The 27,056-nt window shown below is 45.7% G+C and overlaps 2 protein-coding genes and 2 long non-coding RNA genes across 5 annotated transcripts in view; 2 read left to right on the forward strand and 2 right to left on the reverse strand.

Annotated features, from left to right (window-relative positions):
* Positions 1–4,745, forward strand: part of TRAF6 (TNF receptor associated factor 6) — a 30,008-nt gene extending 25,263 nt beyond the window's left edge. Inside the window, exons 7-8 of one of the 2 annotated variants that reach the window (XR_014529078.1) lie at positions 328–3,800; positions 3,891–4,745. Coding sequence is in view for 1 of the 2 variants with exons in the window: in XM_083516805.1 (XP_083372931.1) it covers positions 328–1,167 (840 nt within the window). In the remaining variant the exon portion in view is untranslated. Of the gene's footprint in view, positions 1–327 lie in introns of both variants that reach the window. The other variant, XM_083516805.1, reaches the window with a different exon arrangement.
* Positions 1–27,056, reverse strand: part of LOC310713254 — a 182,265-nt gene that overhangs the window by 8,772 nt on the left and 146,437 nt on the right. The window contains exon 2 of the long non-coding RNA XR_014529152.1: positions 14,166–14,215. This is a non-coding gene — a long non-coding RNA (uncharacterized lncRNA). The remainder of the gene's footprint in view (positions 1–14,165; positions 14,216–27,056) is intronic.
* On the forward strand, positions 9,305–26,309 carry FUT11 (fucosyltransferase 11). The gene is made up of 3 exons (XM_083516797.1): positions 9,305–10,199; positions 21,795–22,420; positions 23,502–26,309. The coding sequence occupies exons 1-3, from the start codon at positions 9,417–9,419 to the stop codon at positions 23,647–23,649; spliced, it is 1,557 nt and encodes a 518-aa protein (XP_083372923.1). The 5' UTR covers positions 9,305–9,416; the 3' UTR covers positions 23,650–26,309.
* LOC310713230 lies at positions 18,435–19,595 on the reverse strand. Its single transcript, XR_014529121.1, has 2 exons — positions 18,818–19,595; positions 18,435–18,780 (listed from the first exon to the last, which is right to left on the reverse strand). It is a non-coding gene; the product is annotated as an uncharacterized lncRNA (long non-coding RNA).

Genomic DNA, 27,056 nt, shown 5'->3' on the forward strand with positions numbered 1-27,056 from the left:
ATCCTGATCTCACCATTCATTTAGATCAGCAGTGACACAGGTTTGTGCAGAAAATCTGTATTGAGATTTTTTTTCTCCAAAGCCTTAAATTGCTTTCCAATAAAGGCATCTGAACAGTGCAGTAGTAACACTTGCATTCTGTTCAGTTTTTCAAATAATAATATTTCTCTTTGTTCAGTTTTTCAATTCCTGTTTCAGACAATCACTGGAAGATTAAGCAAGTTCTGCTTTTAAACACAGTGGTTTTTTCCTTGCCCATTAAGGCTCAGTGCTTGACTTTAGTCAAAGGAAATGCTTATGGAACTATGTGCCTTTATTTAATTACAGATGCAGAGAAATGAGTTGGCACGGCATATGCAGGAGTTCACCCCAGTCCATATGAGAATGATGGCTCAGACTCTCCTGAATATCACTAATTTCCATGGCGCTATCCCATATGACCCATCACCTTCCTGTGAATGTAGCCCAGAGGTCCACAACTTCAAGGAGACGATTCAACAGCTGGAAGGTCGCTTGGTAAGGCAAGATCACCAGATCCGAGAACTCATAGCAAAGATGGAGACACAAAACAACCAGATGAGAGATCTCAAACGCACTATCCGAAATCTGGAGGAAAAAGTCGCAGAAGTGGAATCACAGCAGTGTAATGGCATTTTCCTGTGGAAGATTGAGAATTTCAGTGTTTACTTGAGAGCGCAGGAGGAAGATAGGCCTGTTGTAATCCACAGCCCAGGCTTCTACACAGGGAAACCCGGCTACAAACTCTGCTTGCGGCTGCATATCCAGTCACCGAATGCACAGCGCTGTGCCAACTATATTTCCCTTTTTGTTCATACGATGCAAGGGCAATATGACAGCCACCTGCCTTGGCCTTTCCAAGGCACCATACGGCTTTCTATCCTGGATCAGTCAGAAGGATCGTCAAGGCACAACCACGAGGAAGTGATGGATACCAAGCCCGAGCTGCTGGCTTTCCAGCGTCCCATGGTCGACCGCAACCCAAAAGGCTTTGGATATGTGACATTTATGCAGTTGCAGGCGCTAAAACAAAAAACCTATATAAAGGACGATAGTATCCTAGTGCGCTGTGAGGTCATAACACGCTTAGACTTAAACAGTCTCCGAAGGGAGGGCTTTCAGCCTCGTAGTACTGATGGGGCGGCATAGGCCACCATGCTTCAGGCTTGAGCTTTTGCTGGTCAACTGTGATAAGGGCTGCAGAGGAATAAAGAGATTCATCAGAATGGCAGATCCTTGAAGCAGAACCAAAACTGCCATTCTGAGATGCTTTTCAGAGCATGGAAAGTGTTTCCTCTTAGAGTTATTTGTATTCAAAGTGGTAAAGACGACGTCCTGATGGTCTAAATAAGTAAGCTAAATAACTATGCTATGACGGGTGTGTTACCAAAAGTTAATAAAAACTATGCAGTACCATTTTTAGGATAGCAGAGGCTTGGTCAGATTCTGCTTTTTATTTGATGGTTGCATTACCTTGGTGTATACATCTCAAAGGAGCTGAATTATTTGACTGCTTAACCTGGTAGCTTGCTGGGGACTTTCAGCCAAGACTAGATTTTGAACCAGAACAAACCTACTAAATAAGCCTTGGGAGTATCATAGCAGAAAGCAAGCACACCTATAACTTCATTGATACACTGTCAATAACCCTAGGCAGGAATGTTGGTTCTCTGTTTGCCACGCACCTTTTTGCAAACCTCAGTGAGCTTGAGCTGTAAATTGGTTGTCTTCACTTTATCACTTCCCTTCCCATGGAATTTTGTATTGAGAATCCATTCTCAACAGCTGCTAGTATGGTGGAATGTGTAGAAGTTTTTGATCTATCAAAAAGCTCAGTGTGGCGCTGCCCTAGAGAAGCTTAATGATTTCAGCCTGGTTAACTCACTGATGAGATCGCCAGGCATCTTTGTCTTCAGCCTTTTGCCTTCCCATTGTGTCTTCTTTTTGTTGTATCTCTGATCCAGCTGTATTTTTGCCCTTGTAGTGGTGACAGAAAATTCTATAAGTGTGCAAACATGTCTTGTTTTGTACTTGAAAGTATCTTCTTTCATCTTTGGTGATCACTTGTAGACAAGTAAGATTGTCTTCCATGAACACGGTCTTAACAGTGAATCCATAAGTGACTGTGGAGGCCAATTCTGGATCCACACATCCTTCCACAGTGGGGACATTGGTTTCTGGGTGGGAGTTGATCATGGTGAGGGTTTGCCAAATGTGCCTTCCTCTTACCTCGTTTTTCCTTTTCGCTCTGAGTTCATGCTTCTTCAAAGTCCACGACACCTTTGGTAAAGGCTGCTCTCCACAACTACAAATCAGCTGATCAGATTAGGGTCAAGAGTGTTGTATCTGAGCCTAAAATTGAAGAGTGTTAGGGAAATTTTCTGTCCATAGTTCTGACCTGTGCATAGTAATCAAAATTGGATGGGGCTAAGCTGGTACACACTCTCATGTCGATGTTATTTGACCGGTATATCCTGTGAAAGTTGTCTTCTGTAAGAAGTCTGTGAACAAAATTCATTGGTGCTGATAGAAAAGGTTGTGGGTGATTGTAGCACTCTCAACAATAGCTATGTGACATTAACACAGAGATGCCTAGAAATGTGCCATTCTGGTCATAAATGAGGGGTTCATTGTAAAGGCATCCTCAGTATTGCTCACTCAGGAATTCAAAGCCCTCTACCAATGTGTATAAAGCCATACTATGATAAGAACTTGCAGGTTCAGGCCAGTGGCCCATGTAGTCCAACATCCTGTACTCACAGTGGCCAAACCGATGCCTGTGGGAAACACCCAAGCAGTATTCAGACAGAAGTGCATTCTCTCTTCCTGTGGTTTCCAGGAACTGATATTCAGCAGCATTGCTGCCTCCAACTGGGGTGTCAGAGCATAGCCATTGATTGCCCTCTACTCTTTCAAAACCACCCAAGTTGGTGGCCATCACTGTGACAGCTTGGTCTTTCATTGGCTCTCAGCCCTATAAGACGTGCATCCTGAATGAGTAAAATGGGTTTTTTAACAGCAAAGAGGATTTGCTGTCAATAGGAAGGCACTGGCAAATTTTGAGGATGTGTGTGTGTGAGAGAGAGATAGCAAGAGAGAGCGCACAGTTCTCAAAATACGTGGTGGCACTAGGATTCCTTTGGGATCGATATAAACATGATGTCATGAAAGGAAGCATTTTAAAGCTTCCTTTGTGTAAATTGAGGTAAACAGTTAAGATTGGCCCATTGGCTGGTATACCAGATCCCCTTCGTCGTCTACTTTCTGCTTATTTATTGTAGAAGAGACGCATCTTTGGAAACAGGGACCTATGGAACCTTTTCGGAAAAAATAAAATGTTGCCTATACTGAAGATTCAAAGAGCCATATGAGCAAAACCTTAAGTGCCAGTTTATAAACTAGATATTGCTATGTACTGCCTCTTTGTCTTGTGAAAAGGAAGTGTGGATTTCCAGGTTTTTAGTATTTAAATGTTGCATTAGTTTGTGTTCCCTGCTTACAACCAGAGTTCATGTTGGTTGTAGAGGGTTTTTTTTTGTAAATAAATAAATACCCCTATAGCTGTATACCCTAGATCCTGGGAATATAGGAACAAGCCCCTTTGAACTCAGTGAGACTTAAATGCCTTCCTTTTATTTCATGTTTATTTTGATTGTTAAGTCAGGGAGCAGGACTCTGTTGTCTGTTGTTCAGCGTTTTATATGTGCATTGCTTTGGCGTTCCAAAGAAAATGTAGTAGTGTGAAGACTGCCAGTTGTGCAAAGTGACATCCCTATGCCTCTGTACTACTTTCCTTACTAGAGGTGGCAAGTAGGGTGAGTGGAAGTTGGAGTACAACAGACTGTAACCAGAAACCCTGCATGTTCAAACAGGGTTTCCTGTACTTGCTGTGGCAGGAAAAACCTCTTTGTGGGGGCATGAGACACTTTCTTTACCCTAGAAGGCAAATGCAGAGCTCTGCTTGCGAGTGCCAAGCTAGATCAATGGCCTTGGTGCTTCTCCAACACTGTGACAGCTCCTCTCTTTGCAAAAGATACTTGTCCCACGTCATAATATAAGTAGATATATTTTGAAAAGGGTATGTTGCCTTCGAGAACTGAAACATCTTAAATTCAGTCACTTTAGTATGCTTTCTTCTTCTTTGGCGATCCCTCGTGGCCGAGTAAGATTGTCTTCCATGAACACGGTCTTAACAATGAGTCCGTAAGGGACTGTGGAGGCCAATTCTGGATCCACACCTCCTTCCACAGTGGGGACATAGGTTTCCGGGCAGGAGTTGATCCCGGTGAGGGTTTGCCAAACGTGCCTTCCTCTTAGCACATTTCTCCCTTTTGTCCTGAGTTCGAGCACATGTGATGGCTACTTCCTACATTTTTGGTAGGGTTCAAGAGCTTAAGGGTTTGGAAAGAGGCTTTATATACTACTGAGGGTTTGGGTTTTGTTTTACCTGATGAGATATTGGAACAACCAGTTGGGGACAGGCACACATTCCATGAAACACTGCCAGGTGGAGCCTTTTCCATTGAGAGATGGTTTCTCTTTGCCGTAACTGGCCTAACACTGATATAGCACAACAGATCTGAGTTACGGGTGATAAGGATGCACTAAAATATTATCAAATAGTGTTGATTCTACTAGTTTCTCAGAAGAATACTTAATCTATTTTGTAACTCATGCAGAAACCTGTATATAGTATTGATAAACTAATAAAGCCATTATACTGTTCACTTTGCATTGTACTAGGCTATTGTTTGCCATAATCATACCAAGACAAGGCCTGACAGAAATATCGCTGAGTTTGCTGTGCTTCAAGAACCTGTATTTTGGCCTTATTTAGTAGCCCACCGATCTCAACAGGAAAGGAAAGTGTTTGTTTAGTGATAGCTAATAGGAGGGACGCGGGTGGTGCTGTGGGTTAAGCCACAGAGCCTAGGACTTGCCGATCAGGTCGGTGGTTCGAATCCCCGCGACGGGGTGAGCTCCCGTTGCTCGGTCCCTGCTCCTGCCAACCTAGCAGTTCGAAAGCACATCAAAGTGCAAGTAGATAAATAGGTACCGCTCCGTCAGGAAGGTAAACGGCGTCTCCGTGCGCTGCTCTGGTTTGCCAGAAGCGGCTTAATCATGCTGGCCACATTTTATTTTTGTTTTTAAGTTGTAATCATTCATCTTGTTTTTATTATTGCTTGTAAGCCACTCTGAGCCCGGCCTTGGCTGGGGAGGGCGGGGTATAAATAAAAAAATATTATTATTATGACCCGGAAGCTGTACACCAGCTCCCTCTGCCAATAAAGCGAGATGAGCGCCGCAACCCCAGAGTCGGTCACAACTGGACCTGTAAAGGGAATTGGGGTTGCTTGTGTGTAGAGGTTGCTGCTGCTCTAGGCAACGTTCCCTGGCGAAACCTTTCCCTGGCTGGACAGCCCTTTCTCCGTGGCCGTGTCAGTCGCTGGCAGAATCCGTCAGTGGGCGTTTCCTGAACTTCTTCCAACATAAAAACTCCTTGACACCAAGTCTCCGCCTAGACTCCCTGCGCGGAAGTCTTCTGCGCAGAGTGGGCGTGGCCAGCGGAGGTCCTGGACTCTCCCCGCTGGTCTCTGTGGAAGAGTCCTGGAGCTCCCTCTCCGAAGTCCTTCCCTGCTGCCCTTCCTCCCAGGTGTCACGCTGATTTCCTTCCCCAAGGGAAGTGTTTTCTCTCCCTCTGCTGGTCCCTTCTCCCGCATCGTGGGAGAGCCTTACCTCCACTCTTGGCTCCGATGGCAGTTCCCTGACAGGACCTAATGGTTAGGGGTCCCTTTACCTTTAATAGCAGGCAACTTGTGCCATTCTAGTGCAGACAGCTCTGGTCTGATGCCCTGCAGATCTACAACTACAACAGAGGCTCCAACTCTTCTCTGCCCAACCAACATGGCCCGTGGTCAGGGATGGTAAGAGATACAACTAAAAACATTTGGAGGGGGACCACATTTGCGGAAGGCTCTTGCAGAGGTTGGGTGGCCATCTGTCATGGATGCTTTAGTTGAGATTCCTGCATTGGGGGGACCTCTTCAAACTATGATCCTTTGAGTTTGGCTTTTTACAACGATAAAGAATCATGTTTAATGAGCTAAAAAAAAATTCAGTATACCTGTGGAAATGTTTATTATAATGGGTGTGATGTTAATGTCATTCCCTGGATAGTTCTCCTATGACGGTTTTTAAAGGATTGACATCTTTTTGACTTCATTTGCATCCCGCTTTGAACACACAGTGGAATCCTAGAGAAACTGGGGCATTTCCTGCTTTCTTCCAGTAAGGTGCATGGTGGGTACAAGCTACACTTCAGTGTCTTGTCACTTAAAACCAAAATGCAATACAACCAATTTGTATTAGTAGAGTGGCTAACACAGAGTTGTGAAACTGAAAATTTTAGATTTTAAGTTGGACACAAAGTGCAATTTATGCGTGTTTATTTTGTGAGAAAACCGTGGCCAATAAACCATGTAACTGTGCAGAGAAATAGACTTAAAACACCTGTTTCTGTTTAAGTCCATGATGTGCAGTGTAAAGATTAGAGAACAGTGTGAAATTAATTATCTGGGCTTAGACGGTTTATATTCCATGCTGGGGGGCGGGATAAGAATCTGAGTTTGCTTTTGCAACAGCATATGAATCTCTCTGGCTTTAGCAGTTAAATTAGTTCACTCCTTAATTCATGAAAACTCCTTGTATCATGAGTGATATGAGTCAGAGCCTGGTAGGCAAAGACCCAGCAGGTGCATTTGAGTATTACATTAAAAGCTGGGAAAATAAACAGCCTTGCAAATTAAATCCACAAACCTGTTAGTTCATGCACCTTTCTGTACCTGCAGTCAAGAGTAGCAAATCAACTTTTCTCATTCCTCAGTCTCCCTTTGAGGCATGCACCTGCACTTTCAAATCTTAGGATGACTTGAATTTTAGCTCCCTGGCAAGAGCTGGAGAATGTTCCTAAGCTGCTCTGTGCAGGCCCCCGTCCATGCACAAACTGCAGCACAAATATACTAGCCCACATGTTCCCACACAGCGATGTTAGGTCATAGATGGCATATTTATGGCCCAAAATGGGGAATGAGGGATAGAGCTCTAACTGACCTAGTTTCCTGGAGAGCATAAGAGCCCTGTTGGATCAGACTAGGCATAGGCAAACTCGGACCTTCATATGTTTAGGACTACAACTCCCATCACCCCTAGCTAACAGGACCAGTGGTCAGGGATGATGGGAATTGTAGTTTCAAAACAGCTGGAGGGCCGAGTTTGCCTTTGCCTGGATCAGACAAATGGTCTGTATAGTTCAGCAGCCTCTTCCTATCACGACCAACCAGATACCTATGGGGAAGCCCCAAAAGCAGAAATGAGAGCAATAACTCCTGTCGCCTCTTCCCCACATGCTGAAACTCAAGGCATTCTTACTTACTGCAGTTGACAAGGTCAGTGGCTATTTATCAACTGTTACTGACATTAACAAGACACACTTCAACACTTGTCAGTGGTGCAGAATGTATTCAGGGAAACTAGGCTTGCACCCATTGCCCTCACCTGAGATCGACCACAAACTGAAAGTATATGCAGACTGCATAGAGGCGCTGTTTGTGTGTGAGAGAGACTTCACCCTAGTTTCCATGTGTTTAACGTAGGTGGCTAATGGGGCACAGAGTTAAAACTTTAGGGAAATAATGGGGAAGGCAACTTGGAAGAACACACATCGCCCGCTGCTCTGGCAGAAACAAGCCTGTCTGTGCCTGAATTTGAAATTCACCCTCATAGTGATTTTCTATTTCAATAGAAGGCGTAACAGTAAAAATATTAGTAGACATTTCTTTTAAACCTGAGTTTTTCAACATGCAGGGAGATGGTTTTTTAGCACAGATTTCCTAAAATCTTGACTATAGAATACCCTGGTTCCAGCATGTGTATGCACCTACTGAACATGAAGCTAAAATGCCAGGGGATAGCGTCGTTTCATTAAACCCAGAGCTGTGCCTGCAAATTGGAGCGCTTTGTGTGATGCCGATTTGTCATCTTGAGGGTTTGTTTTTTAATAAGGAGTTCTGCTCTGTAAATCAACTAAATTAATTAACACACAAACCATGACATTTTCCTCCTTGCAGCACTTGGCAAAGAGTTGGTAAGTAGCTAGAATTTTCATGTTTTCCTCTCCCATTTAATATTGCACGTTTTTAACCTTATGTTGTTGTCGTTTAGTCGTGTCCGCCTCTTCATGACCCCCTGGACCAGAGCACGCCAGGCCCTCCTGTCTTCCACTGCCTCCCGCAGTTTGGTCAAACTCATGCTGGTAGCTTCGAGAACACTGTCCCACCATCTCGTCCTCTGTCCTCCCCTTCTCCTTGTGCCCTCCATCTTTCCCAGCATCAGGGTCTTTTCCAGGGAGTCTTCTCTTCTCATGAGGTGGCCAAAGTCTTGCAGCCTCAGCTTCAGGATCTGTCCTTCCAGTGAGCACTCAGGGCTGATTTCCTTTAGAATGGATAGGTTTGATCTTCTTGCAGTCCATGGGACTCTCAAGAGTCTCCTCCAGCACCAGAATTCAAAAGCATCCATTCTTCAACGATCCGCCTTCTTGATGGTCCAGCTCTCACTTCCATACATCACTACTGGGAAAACCATAGCTTTAACTATACGGACCTTTATCGGCAAGGTGATGTCTCTGCTTTTTAGGATGCTGTCTAGGTTTGCCTTTAGTATTCATGTAGGTAAAATATCTGAATGCAGCTACTTTCTATCTCCAGTTTCATAATGGGTGAACTGGTTGGAGGCAAGGAGAAGTGTATGATCGTGAGTTAGTGAGAGGAACCGGACCTTTGTTGGCAAGGTGATGTCTCTGCTTTTTAAGATGCTGTCTAGGTTTGTCATTGCTTTGAAGAAGAATACGGTACACATATTATGGGGAGGCCTTATGTTGGGGGGGGAGGCCTTATTATTGGGGAGGTCTTATTTTCGGGGGATGTCTTACTTTTGGGAAAACAGGGTATCTAAGACCAAAATTCCTACCGTTTCCCCGAAAATAAGACAGCGTCTTATATTAATTTTTGCTCCTAAGGATGCGCTAGGTCTTATTTTCAAGGGATATCTTATTTTCCCACGAAGAAAAATACGGTACACATATTCTGGGGAGGCCTTATGTTTGGGGAGGTCTAATTTTCGGGGGATGCCTTGTATTACAGCGAAAGGCAAAGCTAGGTCTTATTTTTGGGGAAACAGGGTATCTTAAGACCTCAAAATTCCTCTCACACCGGCGGCGGGTGTTTAGGCCGGACAGGAGGCCGCCGCCCCGCCGCCCAGGGGCGGGCAGAGGCGAGCGCGGGGCCGAGGGGACCCGCCGGCGCCTCAGGCCTCCTCTCAGGGAAGAGCCCGGCGGGGAGGCCATGGCTTTGGTGAGGCGGCCCCTCATGGCGGCGGCGGCGGCGGCCCTGTTCTTGCTGGCGCTCTTCGCCTCAGCGCGGGCCGAGAGAGGCGTCGCCGGCTGCGCCTCCTCCGGGCTGTGGGAGTCCGAGGCGCCTGAGGCCTGCCCGGCGGAGCTCTCCCCTCACGAAGCGGCCTCCTTCCTTCCTCAGCCGGCGGCGGGCTTGGTGGTGGCCTCTGTGGCGGCGTCGCCGTCCTTCCGCGGCCCGGGCAACTCGGACCCGCGTCCCAACCGGGAGCTGCCCATCCTGCTGTGGTGGAGCGGCGGCCTCTTCCCGCACTTCCCGGGCTCGACGGCGCGGCTGGAGTGCGGCGGCGGCGGCGGCGGCGGCGGCTCGTGCCTGGCCACCACGGAGCGGCGGGCCTTGCTCCGGCGGCGGACGCGGGCGCTGCTCTTCTACGGGACGGACTTCCGCGCCTACGAGGCGCCGCTGCCTCGCCCGCCGCACCAGGCCTGGGCGCTGCTCCACGAGGAGTCGCCCATGAACAACTACCTGCTCTCGCACGCCGCCGGCGCCCGGCTCTTCAACTACACCGCCACCTTCCGCCGAGAGTCCGGCTACCCGCTCAGCCTCCAGTGGCTGCCCGACCTCGACTACCTGCGCCGCCCGCCCGCCCTCGGCCTGGCCCAGAAGGAGAGCGCCCGGCGCCGGGAAGGCCTGGCCGCCGTCCTCTACATCCAGTCCCACTGCGACGTCCCCTCCGACCGGGACAGGTACGTCAGGGAGCTCGCCAAGCACCTCCAGGTATTTATTTATCTATTTATTTTATAAGATATTTATTAAGATTTTCAAGAAATTACAAAATAGAAAAAAAAAACAAAATAAAAATACAAAATAAAAATAGTTAAAAAACAATTCAATCATCACATATTTTTCATTTACTTATTTCCCGGACTTCCTCACGCCTTCCTTCTCTGTATTCCAATTCGAATTATTATTTCGGCAAATCCCTCCCCTCTTTCAAATCCTTTCCATAATTCATAATATTATAATAAAAAAATTCCTTCCAGTAGCACCTTAAAGACCAACTAAGTTAGTTCTTGGTTATACCAAGAACTAACTTAGTTGGTCTTTAAGGTGCTACTGGAAGGAATTTTTTTATTTTGACTATGGCAGACCAACACGGCTACCTATCTGTAACTGGAATCATAATATTATGTCATCACATTACCTTAATCTATTTTCATAAAACTTAAATCTTAATTTTTACCAACTTCTCCTACCATAACATTCTTACCTAATTCTTTAAACATTTTTCTTAGAGCCAAATAATTTCATTCCAACATTTTCCTAACATTCATCAATTTAATAAAACAGTCCTAATTAAAAATAAGAAATAAGAAATCCAATCTTCATCCAGCGTCCCTTCCTCCTGGTCCCGGGTTTTGTCAGTCCTTTCTATCCTATTAATCTAGCACATTAACCTGGCAATCTTATATCCGAGGCCCTCAAGTCTCTTCCATATCCCTTCCGCAGCTCTTCTTCATATTTTCCTTTTGCTCGTGGGAACTCCAGCTTGGTAATATTTTTGACTCTCACCTCCAGGTATTTATCCTCGCCTCGCCTTTGCCTGCCTCGCCCGAGGAGGAGCACCAGGCGGGTCTCTGGTTTTAGAATGTATTTCAGTTAATTGTGATTTTAGGTCAACTGTGTTACTTTTACTGTTGTTAGCCGCTCCGAGCCGGGCTTCGGCTGGGGAGGGCGGGATATCAATAAAAATTTATTATCATCATATTATTCTCCTCAAGGAAATCCTCACGACGACCCTGTGAGGTGGGCCAGGTAGAAAAGGGATCGCCCAGGAAGATCCGCAAGGCTGAGCGGGTGTGTGTGTGTGTGTGTGTGTGTGTGTGTATGTATGAGTGAGTGTGTGTGTGTGTATATATATATATATATATATATATATATATATATATATATATTTGCTTTCGTAGATTTTCACGGGTACAGGAATGCAGGTTTTGGTGTCCTCGGGTGTCTTCCCGTGTAAAAGTTGGGGTGTCTAGGCGACGTTTCGACGAGGTCTCACTCGTCATCTTCAGGCTGGTGCTTTCGGCTTCTTGTTACTGGAACAGAGCAGGATCTCAGTGTTTGAGTTCCTATAAATACTGTTGAGGGGGTGTGGTGTATAGCCTCCAATGTTCTGGGCAGAGAGGAAGGGCCACGTACATTGGACAAACAAACAGACGAATAAATGCACGTATCGCAGAACACAAGAATGCCGTCAAAAAAGAAGAAAAAACTTCCTCTCTTTTCCAACACATGAAAGAAACAGAACACGAAATTAATTTTGCAGATTCCAAATTGCTCTTTAACATGGAACATCACCACAAGAGAATAATCATGGAAGCCATCGAGATAGAGAAACACCCTCACAACATGAACAAGCGTGACGACACATCCCGCCTGCCAGACATCTGGAAATTAGCCCTCCCCACAAAAACCGACACCAGATCCAGAGGCACACAGAACGCCATCACCAATCAACCACACCAGACCCAAACCCAGACCCTCTCCACAGATAAATTACAGACACCACCCAGTAGCCAAACCATGGTGGCACCTCCGGATGCTGCACCCCCCTGCAATCCCTACACAGATCTGGCTGGCACAGGACACAAAACCACAGCTCGCCCCTATACACGAAGCCAAGCCAGAGCACAACTAAGTGCAGTACAGCCATCTTCTCAGAAAAACCCTTCACAAAGCTCAAGATGTCAAGACACGAAGGCTTTAGCAACTAATCCACACCTAATGACCCACCTAAGTGGTACTCAGAATATCACCCAAGAAATCACTCAAGATATCCCTCAAGTAATTAAGGAACAAAAGAAGAAAAGTCACACTAGCCTGGGAACTTCCTCTCTGCCCAGAACATTGGAGGCTATACACCACACCCCCTCAACAGTATTTATAGGAACTCAAACACTGAGATCCTGCTCTGTTCCAGTAACAAGAAGCCGAAAGCACCAGCCTGAAGATGACGAGTGAGACCTCGTCGAAACGTCGCCTAGACACCCCAACTTTTACACGGGAAGACACCCGAGGACACCAAAACCTGCATATATATATATATATATATATATATATATATATATATATATATGTATATGTGTGTGTGTATATATATAAATATATATATGTATGTGTGTATGAGTGTGTATGTATATATATATATATATATATATATATATATATATATATATGTATGTATATGTATATATATATATATGTGTGTGTGTGTGTGTGTATGTATGTTGTCGAGTTACAGCTCGGCATCCAGAGAAAAATCAGTCTCACACCAAGATAGGTTCCGAATTATGGCTGCTCCTAGGGCAATATGGCTGCTCCTAGGGCTAATCGCAGCCCTTAGGGCTAATGCAACACAGCTTTTATTGTGTGAAAATCAGAAAGATACAAAATACAAGTCAAGCAATTTGTTCTAGCCAGCAGATAAAGACCTTCGTACGAGCATCAGGCCATGCCATGTTAGCCATTCATATAGGACAGCACGAGCTGTTCACGCGCTATTCATGCTCCAAGGATGCTTCTAGCTATGAGATCACCCTGTAACAATAAGAACTTTGCTCATGCTCTCATGTACAAGCAATCATTTTCCCACATGTCCTCTTTTCTTGTTTATATTATTTAGAGGAAAAGAGGGACCATTAGTCCAAACCGTACACTTCATTGCCTAAGCGTCTACACTTTGCAACATAAATTCCTCTTGTAACCCCTGTGGTGGGCCGTGGTCGGTACCACCATGCAGTGCATTGGGAAATCAAAGAGGGTATGCATTGAATGCAACAACACACCATAATAAAACCAACAATACATGCAATTACAATCAATAATACTTTTCTTAACCATACTCCATTGGGTAACCAAGAAGACAACCACTCCCATGGATCAAAACCTTCAGGTGGATTCAAAGGATTATGGGCTATCATTTGTTCCATATAATCAATAGTAGCAGAGATATTGGTCGATTGATCAGTTATATACATGCAGCAATGAGAATAAATTAAGGCACAAATTCCACCTTTAGAAGCAAGGATCACATCTAAAGCATAATGATGTTGAAGAACTACATTTCTTATTTCTGATATTTCTTTGTTAATCATTTTTAAAGCCAAAATGGTGGAATTAAACAAATTTTCTGTCCAGTTTGCCAATTTATGCAAATCACGGTAATTCATGGCTGCACCTAAAGAGGGAAAAAGAGATCTAGAGATGGCTGTTCCTGTATAATGAAAAATAGGTGATTATACTTCCCTTCTGTTACGCAAACGAACCTCTGGGAGCTTATCTATTTTGTATATCAGGGGTATCACTATTCCTAGAGTGTAGGTTCCAGAAAGGGCAAAAGGGGGTTTCTTTGTAGGCCCTTGTGCCACAAAGTAACCATGAATCAGATTGAAGCAAATATGCAGATTTACTGCTCTTTCTCATCCAGTTCAACCAAACATAAAATCTCTATACGCAGCTTGTTGTTCATAGGTCATGTAGGTTGTGACATTATTAATTAAGACTTTTGGCCTATCACTCATAGTGGTAATATTAAAAAATAAAAAATAAAAAAATCCATCAAAATACTCATAGGTCCAATTACAATATGGATAATGACCTAAAAATATACTATTATGATTAAAACAAAAACAATAAGACACTATTTTTGCAAGCAACAAAACACAGGCGATAAACTTATACGATTATCCTTCATATTATTACTAATCTTATATGAAGCATTTACTGGAATGCTAGAATACCACCACCAAAAAAAACTCAAAGCTTCAAGAAGCTTTTAAAAATCATTTTTCTCAGCAGCTAAAAAAAGGCACTAGCCAAGCATAGTCCGCTTCAAGCATATTCCGCTTGCTGTAACTAAAAAGATTGCAACAAGGTCGAGAACAGAGCCCATTGTCTTTGTGGGCCTTGCTAAAAAAACCATATTGCAAGTTGCTTTCTGTCCGGGAACCATGCCAAAGCAAGAATGAAACAACTGGAACACACTGAAATCCCTTCACCCCCTCCCTTGCCAAGAGTCCACAATAGTTCCAAGACAGCCCTCTGTACATGCTCAAAGGAACACATCATAAGGCAGGACTCCTGAGGGAGGAGAAAAAAAGAAGAGATCTGGGGGGTAAAATCCAAGTGATGCCAAGAAGGATGAGAATGGTAAATTAGTCCAATGGCCACTTCTGAGCAACCTGTGTGATATTTCGTGGCTTGATTATTGGCATGTAAAAACCACAATCCAGAAGAAGTCACACAACCATTTCTGCAGATACAGGAGCCCATTTGCTGTAAATAAGTCTGATGTATTGCTCCTTGTACTGCTGAGCCAAAAATCCAAACCCAACGAAACGTGGTGACACAGATGGGATGGTCGCTATTGGGAGGCAGCAAAACTGTAATGATGTTTGGTGGTTGAAGTGGCTTCCCAGGGAAAAGGGGGGCCAATGCAGTAGGGATGAAGATGGCCTTTCAGCGTGCCAGGAAACACTGGAACAGCTGTGGAAGAGCCTCTTCCATTGCAGAGGTGATTGTGATCTTGTCGCCTGGATTCTTGTGTTCTTTAAGGGCAGAAAATAGTGGAGACAAAGTAGAAGTGGGCAGGTCCAAATAACTCTTTATCCAATTCAGCTGTCCAAGAATTTGTTGTAAATCCACCAGTTTAAGATCAGGAAACTGTAGTTGAGGCGTGACTGGAATGGCTGCAGATGCTGTCAGCTGGTGTCCCAGGCACGTAATAGGTAAAGTCCGCTGGATTTTGTCTTTAGCCACTGTCAATCCAACAGGTTGTAGCCTTTGCAGGATTTTGGGACACGGCGGAGGACAAGGCCGTGGCTAAAAGATGAGCTTTGTGCGTCTCAGTGCCCACTGACTGGCAGGCTGTAAGGATATCAGCAATGGCTATATTTGATGTTGCCATTAGAGAGTGCAGCGCTTGCTCATGTGCATTAGTGAACGCAAGCTGGCGTACAGTCAGTTCTTGTGCTGCCAGGTCCTGAACTTGCTGCTTGAAGGTATTATACAAGCGATCAACAAATTGTCCATAGGGCTTTGCAGGACCCTGTCTGATGCTGCCACATCGGCCATCGTGCTCATTCTTGTCATCAGGGACAGAGGCCAGAGCCTCTTGGGCTGAGGCTGTAGTGGCTGCCCAATACTGAGGGTCGAGAGTTGGCTGTTGGGCAATGGTAAGAAAATTGCCTCCTCCCGTCAGCCCATCGAGAACATCGGTTTGGGTCAGCATGACGGGGGCTGGGGGTGCAGGAGCAATCACAGGAAAGAGATTTGGAGTATCAGAATCAAAAGGCAACAACGGAGCGGCGGCACGGAGAGATTCTTGAAGAGGAGTAGTAGGAGCGGTGCCAAATGCTTTGGGCGGAGGAGGTGGAAGAACGGGGGGTGCTGCAGAATTTGAAGAATGCAGGGGAGTGACAGGATGAGTCGAAGAGAGAATGTCCGGAGGTTTAGGAGGAAGGTTTGAGGCAGGCAAAGCGGGAACCGGGGGGGGCGTTTGAAGAAGCTGTTGCAGCAGCCAGAAGAATGTTTGAGGGAGTTAAGCACGACATAGCTTTGTAGACGTTACCCCAGGCATGCAAAACCTTTACATCAATCTGCGGATGATTTTGAAAGAAGTGTCCAATTTTTTTCCAATCGTCTAACCCCCAAATTCCGTCCTGGGGGAACCACGGACAGTGAGTGTCCAGGGCTTTTATAAGGGACTTAAGGTCAGCTTTCCGAACAGCAAGGTTGTTTCTGGCCAAAAGGAATTTAAGGTCTTTAAAAAAATTTTTCTGTGGTGCAGAGAGAGATTTTCCCATGATTGCAAGAGTTGCAAAAAGAGCAGGGAGCACTTACCGAGGGATCCGTAGGAGGATGAGAGAGAGGCGCCTTTTGCCCTGTCCGGGCGGAGATAAGTGCTGATAAGTCCGTAACGTAGTCCAGAATCACATTCACACGGGAGCTCTCACCGGGGATCCACTACGTGGATGAACGACGCGTCTGCAGCCCTTGCGGGGCGAGGTGAGAGCTGAACGTTGTACACACGGGAGCACTCACCAGGGATCCACTACGTGGATGAACGACGTGTAGGTGAGTGCTGAATAATGAAAAACAGGCAGTCACACGGGAGCACTCACCAGGGATCCACTACGTGGATGAACGACGTGTTGGTGAGTGCTGAATAATGAAAAACAACGTGAAGTTCGAAGGCAGTCACACGGGAAGTCCGAAGGCCTCACACGGGGCACCAATTGTCGAGTTACAGCTCGGCATCCAGAGAAAAATCAGTCTCACACCAAGATAGGTTCCGAATTATGGCTGCTCCTAGGGCAATATGGCTGCTCCTAGGGCTAATCGCAGCCCTTAGGGCTAATGCAACACAGCTTTTATTGTGTGAAAATCAGAAAGATACAAAATACAAGTCAAGCAATTTGTTCTAGCCAGCAGATAAAGACCTTCGTACGAGCATCAGGCCATGCCACGTTAGCCAATCATATAGGACAGCACGAGCTGTTCACGCGCTATTCATGCTCCAAGGATGCTTCTAGCTATGAGATCACCCTGTAACAATAAGAACTTTGCTCATGCTCTCATGTACAAGCAATCATTTTCCCACAGTATGTGTGTGTGTGTATGAGTGTGTGTGTGTATATATATATATGTATGTATATATGTGTGTGTGTGTGTGTGTGTGTGTGTGTGTGTATGAGTGTGTGTGTGTGTATGAGTGTGTGTGTGTATATATATGTATATATGTGTGTGTGTGTGTGTGTAAAGTCATACCTCAGGTTACAGACGCTTCAGGTTGCGTGATTTTGGGTTGCGCACCGTCCCGAACCCAGAAGTACCGGAACTGGTTACTTCCGGGTTTCAGAGCTTGCACATGCGCAGAAGCGCTGAATCACAACCTGCACATGCGCACACATGGTGTTGCAGGTTGCGAACACTTCAGGTTGCAAATAGTAGGTTTGGAAGGGCCCCTCCCCCGAGGGCCAAGTATTCCAGGGGTGCCAACTTCAATAAAATATTGGGCGCGCATCATAATAACCCACCCTCTTTTGCACACTTCCAGAAACCTTGAGCTGCTTGAAGGAAAAGGTGGGTATGAACGTAATAAACGAACAAATTGTACAATAATAATCGTCCAGCATCTTCTTCTCACAGTGGCCTAATTCTCCTAAGAACCTAGGAATCTAGGTAGACTGTCTCTGGGCCGGGAGGTTCCACAAAAACTCAGGTAGAGCCGGGCCACTGGCTTTCCTTACAACACAATACTGGGAGGTATGGGGCTCTTCCAAATCCACTTTGTGGTCCGAGGCTGAGGAAGTACTTCCAGATTGTGGCTTAAGGTACGAAGAGGCCTGCTGGATCAGGCCAGTGGCCCACTCAGTCCGGCATCCTGTTCTCAGAGTGGACAAGCACATTGTCTCCATGAGAAACCCGCAATCAGGACCTGAGGATCTGAGCCTTCTCACTTCCTGGGGTTTCCAGCGACTGGGATTCAGAGAATTTGTCCAGTCTTCTTTTAAAGCCATAATAATAATAATAATAATAATAATAATAATAATAATAATATTTATTATTTATACCCCTCCCACCTGGCTGGGTTTCCCCAGTCACTCTGGGCAGCTTCCAGCAGAACACTAAAATACAATAACCTATTAAACATTAAAAGCTTCCCTAAACAGGGCTGCCTTCAGATGTCTTCTAAAAGTCTGGTAGTTGTTTTTCTCTTTGACATCTAGTTCTCTATCCTTTCTCACCCTGCCTTTCTATCCCTACCCATCCTGCTTTTCCTCTCAGCCATCCATGTCTGTTTGTGACATCACAGAAACTTTGACATCATCGTGGCCATTGGTAACTACAGAAACAGCTGCAAAACCCCCCATGGGAAAGATCACTAAACATGTATGCATTTAGAAACTTAGCATTGCATTTGTTTTATATGAAACCAGTCAGACACAGTTTTGCTTTTTAAAAAAAGGCATTTATTTAGGAAAATAAACCACCTTGCTTCAGTCCTGCTGTTCTCTTCATTACTTTCATGATCCGTCTTGGGGAAAACCGCACCGGCTTCCTGAAAGGCAAACAACACGTTGAGTGGGATGGCCTCCGTCCAGCAGCCTCAGCCAGACCCTCCACTGGCTGCTGCCTGGCAACTTCACCCCAGACGTCCTGGTCAACTTCCGCTGGTTTCTACCCATGAATATCCACTGGTTCCATTCACCCTGCGCCCAGAGGATGGCATCTGCCACCCTCTGAGCATGTATTTCCCAGCCACAACACTACTTACCTGGACCACGTCCGAACGCTCCCATTCACACACGCAGACACACACCATTCGAAACCTCCCATTCACACACGCAGACACACACCATTCGAAACCTCCCATTTGCACTCGCAGACACACGCCATCTGCCATCCCGTGAGGAATGTCTGTGGACGCATTCACTCACCAACCGCTCTGCATTCCCACACACATACACACACCCAGCTTCAAGTCATGAATATCCACACAGCTTCTGTCAACTGACTTCCAAAGGTGACCTTCAGCCAGCTGACATCTGCAGCACCTTAGGGCACCCGCTGGCTTCTGACTGCAAGCCCCACCAGCCACCAACACCTGCCGCCTTCTGACTGTGAGAATCGGCTGCCTTCAAGCTGCGATCCCACCCAGCAAGCGAACTTGCCTTCTGCCTGTTCCTCAGCGTCCCATTGCAGGATGAGTGCCTCCTTCCTCCTGCCCTTTTGCCTCCATGAGGAAGGAGACCCTCCAGAGCTGAGTGCCACAGGCGCTGCCCACTGAGGTCTGGGCTGGGAAGAGGGAGAGGCCACCTTTATAGCCAGGCAACTGACAGGTGCCTTTGTGACATCATAGACAGTGACATCATAGACAGCCCCCAGCCAATGGGAGCAGCTGTGGACGTGTCACCATAACCTGTTTGAGCATCACAACTGTGGCTGCACCTCAGCGCCAATGGACCATTTGTTCACTTACTAATAAAAAGTCATATAGCCCACTTCTTATCCATACCAGGGAAGGGCACACCTTAAAACTGAGGGGGGGAAAAAACATTTTTCATCCTAAGGATCATATCCCCTTACAGTCAGGCAGTGCAGGCCAGAGGTGGGTAGAGCTGGAAGCAAAAATGAGCAGAGCTCTGAATGCAGCTCTCGTCTTTGTACAGGAGGCTCCATTCCAGAACATAAGAAGAGTGTGTTGGATCAGGCCAGTGGTCCAGCATCCTGATCTCACAGTGGCCAACCGGATGCTTGAGGGTCCCTCTCCCCTCTGGTGGTTTCCAGCAACTGGTATTCAGAAGCTTTTCCTCCTCCAACCATGGAGGCAGAACACAGCCATCAAGGCTAGTTGCCCTCTCCTCCATAAATTTGTTTGGTCCTCTTAAAACCACCGTCTCCTGTGGGAGTGAGTTCCACAGGTTAACTGCCTGAAGCCTATCTGTCCTGAATCATCCCAACACTCAGCTTTGTTGGGTGTACCCAAGTTCTAGTGTTATGAGAGTGGGAAGAAAAACACTTTTTTTTATGCCATGCATAATTTTGCAAACTTACATTATGTCACCTCTTGCACATCTTGCTTTGAAAGTAATGTTGGCTGACCCTAACTCATCCTGGCTGCAGCCCTGCAGAATTGCAAAAAAAAAAGTTTGGTGTGTTCATTGTCTTCTAGAGCAATCTGACTCATAATAATAATAATAATAATAATAATAATAATAATAATAATAATTTTTATTTATACCCTGCCCTCCCCAGCCAAGGCCGGTTTCAGGGCGGCTAACAAGCAATAATAAAAACAAGTTGAAATGAAAACAACTTAACAACGAGATTAAAATACAGTGGTGCCCCGCAAGACGAATGCCTCGCAAGACGAAAAACTCGCTAGACGAAAGGGTTTTTCGGTTTTGCGTTGCTTCGCTAGACGAATTTCCCTATGGGCTTGCTTCGCAAGATGAAAACATCTTGCGCTTTTTTTTTAAAGCCTCTTGAAGAGGCGCAATTGCGACAGACCGTGCTTCGCAAGACGAAAAACATTGCAAGACGAAAAGACTCGCGGAACGAATTCTTTTCATCTTGCGAGGCACCACTGTACATTAAAATATTGAAACATTAAAATAATAAAATACAGCCTCATCACAGGAGGAGAAAGAAAAAAGAAATGGGCCTCAAGTGACTTGCTCAGTAAAGTCTTAAGTGAAAGTGTAGATTTTGTGTGCATTATTTTCTTGTAGTCTTTATCCATTAAAAAACAAAACTGTTGGGCTTCAACTGTAGGCTAAATATCTGGGTCAGAGGGTGGTAGCCAGCCCTGTGCCAATGTGCCGTTCCTCTGGTGTAGCAGGAGCACAAAACATTTCGCCCTTCCCCAGAGTCTGTGCCAGGGGGTCCCCTAACCCCCCAGAGCTGATTTTGAGGGGTGCAAGTGAGGAGGGGTTGAAGGCAAGGCGAATGTTCTCTTGGGCAAGCACAGCAAGCCTTGAATACTGCCCAGAATACATGCCTCCTGAGGATTTATATGATTCTGAGCCAGGTGGGTGGAGTATAGATAATGAAGTTGTTCATCTAACTGGCATGTAACAGACCAAATAGCAGAAAATCAGTTTGAGGAGAGAGAGAAATGGAAACAGAATGGAGAGCCCTGTTTACTACTGCAAAGTGTCAGGACAGGAAGCCCCTTCTGTGCACACAGCCTATATTTAAAACACGTGGCTTCCTTGCAGAAATCCTGGGTGCTGCACAGTGGACACTCGGGTTGAGAACATGATCCGTGTGGGATGCACATTCGCAACCCGCGTCTGCGCACGCGCGGATTGCGATTCGGCGCTTATGCGCAAAGCGCGGTTTAGCACTTCTGCGTATGTGCGACCGCCAAAACCCAGAAGTAACCCATTCTGGTACTTTTGGGTTTCGGTGGTCCACAACCCAAAAAGACACAACCTGAAGCTGCTGTAACCCGAGGTGTGACTGTAGTTTGTCCCTCAGACTCTCCTTCCGTGGAGGCTTTTAAGCAGAGGTTGGACAGCCGTCCGTCAGGGATTCCTTAGTTGTGATTCTTGCTTTGCCAGGGGCTTGGACTAGATGGGTCCCTTTCAGCTCTGTGATCTACAATTCTTGGAATCCTTAACAAACTACAGTGCCCAGGTTCTCTCTCTCTCTCTCTCTCTCTCTCTCTCTCTCTCTCTCGGCAATAGGTGTGTGTGCATTTTTGATGTGTGTTTAGCGCTTGGAAACACATTTGGATTGGAGTGAGGAGGTGGGGCCACAACCCAGCCGTTTCTTTTTCAGGATGATTTATTTCTGTTGTAGGTGGACTCTTACGGGGCATGCCTGAACAACCGAGAGCTTCCCAGTGCGAGGCTGAAGGACACTTCCACAGCCACCACAGAGGACTCTGAATTCATGGCTCTTATATCCAAGTACAAGTTCCACCTGGCGATGGAGAATGCCATCTGCCGTGACTACATGACGGAGAAGCTTTGGCGGCCGATGCACGTCGGAGCCGTTCCTATATATCGAGGCTCCCCATCTGTACGTGACTGGATGCCGGACAATCATTCCATCATCCTCATTGATGACTTTGAGAGCCCCAAAGAGCTAGCAGAATACATTAATTTTCTGGACAGGAATCCGGAGAAGTATTTGGAATACCTGAAGTACAAGAGTCCCGGCGGCATTACGAACCGGTTCTTGGTGGAGAGCATGGAGAGGCGGGAATGGGGAGTGAATGATATGACCCGGCCTAATTATTTGAACGGGTTCGAGTGCTATGTCTGTGACAAGGTAAATGCCAGAATGAAGGCGGAGGAGGAGCATAGGAAGTCTCGTGGGAAAGTGCCGCCCCCTGAGCCTGAAATCGCCCAGTTCTCACACATGGGGTGCCCGCCACCAGCACCCGGGTATGGAAATATCGAAGACATTCCTGATGGAGACAGGTACTAGCCGTTGTTGTGGAATATGCAGCTGTCCTTAAGAAAGCTGAGGGTTGTGCGGTGCTAAGTTGAAGTTGCTTGCTCTGCTGGTGTTTTGGATTGATTACATTTCTGCATTGTGCGTTTCATTCAAATAAACTCTAAAGCGACTTACAAACAATAAATAATAAGAACAGGGGTCACCTGGGCTGGTTCGCTTCAGTGGAGATCACTCTGTGGGCTGGATCGTGCGTGCACATGAGCAGCGCGCCCGCAATTTCCTTCATCTGCTGTGCAGACGCGATTTCCGGCGCTGCGGGAGCAAGTCCCCCGTGTTGTGCCGGTTTAGCGCCACGTGTGGGGACTTGCCGAGCGGGCGGCTCAGTTTGGGGGCAGCTCAAGGGCTGGTTAAATACCCCCCCCCGGGGGCGCTTGTGGCCCATGGGTTGCCGACCCCTGAATAAGAACATGATAGAGCATAAAAGAACATCACAAATACATCATAAACAGTACAGAATAATTAACAAATCATCAGTGAAACAACTGCAACCTATCAAACACAGGGAACAAAGCGGCAGCTAAAAAATAAGCTAAACATTGCAATTAAAGCAAAAGTCATAACCTATAAAGCATTTATAACCTATAAAGCAAAATAAACCACCTTAAAATAGCAGCCAAAAAATGAACTAAGCACACACACATTCTCCACACCCGCATGACTCATAATCTTCCACTCTGTTCAGCTCATTAAAATACACATCCACATAACGCAGCAACTCCCTTCTGAAAGTTCCTCGGGCTGGCAGTGGGGCAGTACAGGTGAAACCAACCACCCCCTGATGGCAAACAAAGTTTTTCTCCCCTCACAATTCTCCCTCTGAAACAGCTCCCTTATGAAGGGAGGGTGGGGCAAGGCAGGTGGGAAAAGCCATTACCTGCTGGCCAACACAGAAAGTTGTGCAAGAGAATGTGTTAGAACCCAGAAGTGACTCTGAAACGTCCTAAAGATGTCACTAAAAGGGCATTTGCAGGCTTTTCCAGTGGGTTTCAGATTATACATGTTTTCTCCGACTCTCTGCGCTCATTTTCTTTATTTGCTTTTTAGCTGGAAGGAGATGTGGCTGCAGGATTACTGGCAGAGCCTAGATCAGGCTGAAGCCCTCACAGCCATGATTCACCACAACGAGTCGCATCAGGGGAGATTCTGGGACTACATGCACCAAGTCTTCAGGAAGAGAACCCAGCAAAACTAACCAGACTTGTTATTCAAGCTTCTTCAGTGTTACGAGAGGCAAGCAGGGCATCCACAGATTTATCAGCACCGAAATTGTGGTTCCAGGACAACTTGGAAATCATCTTTTATATATAGAATTCTCACTTTGGAGATTACTTTTTTTTTAAAAAAAAATCTTGCTTCCAAGAAAAGGCCAATTTCGAACCAACTTTTGGTATTGGTTCATTTGCCACTACTCCAAGACGAGGAAGCCTCCCTGATCTGTGGGGCAAAGAAAAGTATTCAGCATTTCTGCTGCTTCAGCGTCTCTCAGAAAGTACTTTTTGGTGGGCATGTGCCAAATTCCTCAACACGGAGACTGTTGGGCTTACTGTAAAAGTCCTGAATGGTTGCACTTCAGGGATACCTCCATTCATAAGTATTCTTCAACATACATTGGTTTCTTTAATATTTTTGATATATTTCATTTAATATGAAAGAGAGCAGAACAAGAGTTTACATGAGCTCAGCTATGCAGTATTCAAATAACCACTTCTCTATAGGCTGAAATATGTTATGAACTATGCACCTTATTGTAGTGCATTTCCTCAATTTGTAGAGACTACACAGTTGCTCACTGTTCCCCTGGTGATGTGACGGGTGCAAGCCAGCGGTAAATCACACTGAGGAAGTTGGAGTTAACTCTTTATTAGCAAAAGCAGGATCTGGGAGTGTCAGGCCTAGTGAGCAAAGCAACCTATCTTCGGTAGATCTCGCCCCATGGATCAGTTGCTGAAACTGAAAGCCCCCGCATTCTCATAGCTGCCTCAGTGTTAGAAACAGAGATATGAAATCTGGGAGCTAAATGACACCCTAAACCTAGGTTATGGGTGCCACAACGGAATGCTATTTTTATAACAAGACTACAAAGCTGTAAATGAATGAATTGCAGCTAAAATCTTACGTTCGTTTTTCACATGGTCTAGTCCTCATCTGAAGATGGCAAAAAACAAAGCCATGCTTCTCTCGCCCTCTCCCTTCATAGTCGTATGAGGGTCCCTCAAAACGCTGCCTTTCTGGAAGGCCAGCGGAGACGCAGAACCTATCAGCTTGCCTGATACTGCAATCATTTCTTGGAAGTCGAGCGGGCAGGAATTTCTCCTCCCATGCCCTCGGCGCCAGCAGTGGTGGTTTTAATCTGAAATCTTGGGTGCAGTACTGCGCCCAGAGCTCAGAAATTGCTTGCACTAATGACATTCCCAGTTGCAAAATGTGCCTAGAACAATGGGAGTTTTGAACGCTGAGCTGCCCAAGTTCCCCTCCTTTTCAGTGTTTTCCCCAAGCAATCAGACTGTGCCTGTGTGAAGCCAATTTCTTTCTCCTTTTCATGCCTCCTGGTTCTGGGAGACCGGCGGGAAAGGAGCTTGTTGCAGCAGGAGGGGGAGACACCTGTACCTCTTCCCCGGCCAGACTCCTCTCTCCTTCTTGGCCTCTGTCCTCTTCTGCCTCTGATGCGGGACTTCTCTCTGCCACAGACACTTCCTGCTCACCAAGCCCTGTCACCTCTTCCGTTTCTGACACCTCCTCCTTCCATTCCTTTCCCTCCCCTCCCTCTGACCACTCACTGTCACCCCACCACCAATCCCTGGGCTCTGAGCCTTCTTTCCTTGGGCTTCCCCAGCCAGTTCCATCATTCCTCTGTGTCCATGACATGGTGGTTTTATTAGGCTGGTAATGACAGGTAGCTTGATGCGGCAAAGGAATTGGAGTTAGGAACAATGGACAATTTGTGCTGATTTCCGTTAGTTTAGTTTAGTTTAGTTTGTTTTTTAAAATACAGTGGTACCTCGGGTTACAGACACTTCAGGTTACAGCTGCTTCAGGTTACAGACTCCGCTAACCCAGAAATAATACCGCGGTTTATGAACTTTGCTTCAGGATGAGAACATAAATTGCGCGGTGGCAGTGGGAGGCCCCATTAGCTAAAGTGGTATCTCAGGTTAAGAACAATTTCAGGTTAAGAACAGACCTCCAGAACGAATTAAGTTCTTAACCCGAGGTACCACTGTAATAATTAAAGTTTATTGACAAACGCATACAGAATACAATAGAAATGATCAATGTGGCTAATAGCAAGAAATGTGAAAGGAGAAAAATAAAACACAGGTGCAAAGGAGGGGTAAAAAACCAAGAAACTACTGAGAATACAGTGCCACATTCAATTGTTGCATATGAGAAATAAAAATTGGGTCAATGTACTTGTCTGTAGAGCAGGGGTTCAGTGGGCTGGTCAGTTGAGTTCGCACAGGAGAGAAACTTCAACCATATTGAGTGAAAAAGACCCATCTCGATGAACCATTAGTGACTCTCTGTTAATATGCCCGGTGGAACTCCCTCCCACCAGATGTCAAAGAGAACAACAACTACCAAACTTTTAGAAGACATCTGAAGGCAGCCCTCTTTAGGGAAGCTTTTAATGTTTGATGTATTACTGTATTTTAATATTTGGTTGGAAGCCGCCCAGAGTGACAGGGGAAGCCCAGCCAGATGGGTGGGCTATAAATAATAAATTATTATTATTACAATGTCCCAACTACACCTCCCAGGAAGGAGGTGGTGTCGACTTCCAACGGGCAGCCCCTGTCAATCTGGCTGCAGCAAGAATGCTTCGTCCTTCAGTTTAATAAAAGTATTGCCCCCCCCCCACATTTTTCTGTTCACAGAGGTACATTTCTGTTTACAGAATTAAAAAGGCTACGCGGTGGATTGTTGGAAGTACATTCAAGTCCAGTTTTTGTACTTGTATGGGTCAAGATGTGTTGCAAACACTAGTTTTAACCTTCTTCCTTTACCCTTAAAACTCACGCTGTGTGCAAACGTAGCTCTTCAATAAGAGGCATACAAACGTGATATTTATTCTTTATCCAGATACTTGGGATCCAGCACAATTTTCTGTCTCCAGGTAGTAGAGAACAGATGCTGTGTGTCATAGGTATGGCTAGTCACCTGCTGGACAGAAGTCATGGGGGTGCATGTGGCACAAGAGCCCCTGGCCTTCAGCGAACAGGTTCATTCCCTGGAGACCAAGGTGGCTGGCTGACCTGTCCTGTGGAAAGCCATCCCATCAGATGTCAGAGAGATGAGTAACTACATAACCTTTAGAGGTCATCTGAAGGCAGCCCTGAATTGGGAATCTTTTTAATGTGTAATTTTTTATTATGTTTTTATATATGTTGGAAGCCACCCAGAGTGGCCACAGCAACCAGTCTGATGGGGTATGTGTGTGTGTTACAAATAATAAATTGTTACTGTTCTGAAAGGATACCCTGAATAATCCATAGGGAAATGTGTTTCTTGGGAGAACTGGAATTCCTTACATTGATTTAATTTTTATGTATATTTTTTTATATATAGTGCATGGAATAAACAGCCTTCCGAGGCCCCACA

This window comes from Podarcis liolepis (assembly GCF_965112155.1).
Source record: "Podarcis liolepis genome assembly, chromosome: 8".
Classification (NCBI taxonomy): Eukaryota; Metazoa; Chordata; class Lepidosauria; order Squamata; family Lacertidae; genus Podarcis; species Podarcis liolepis.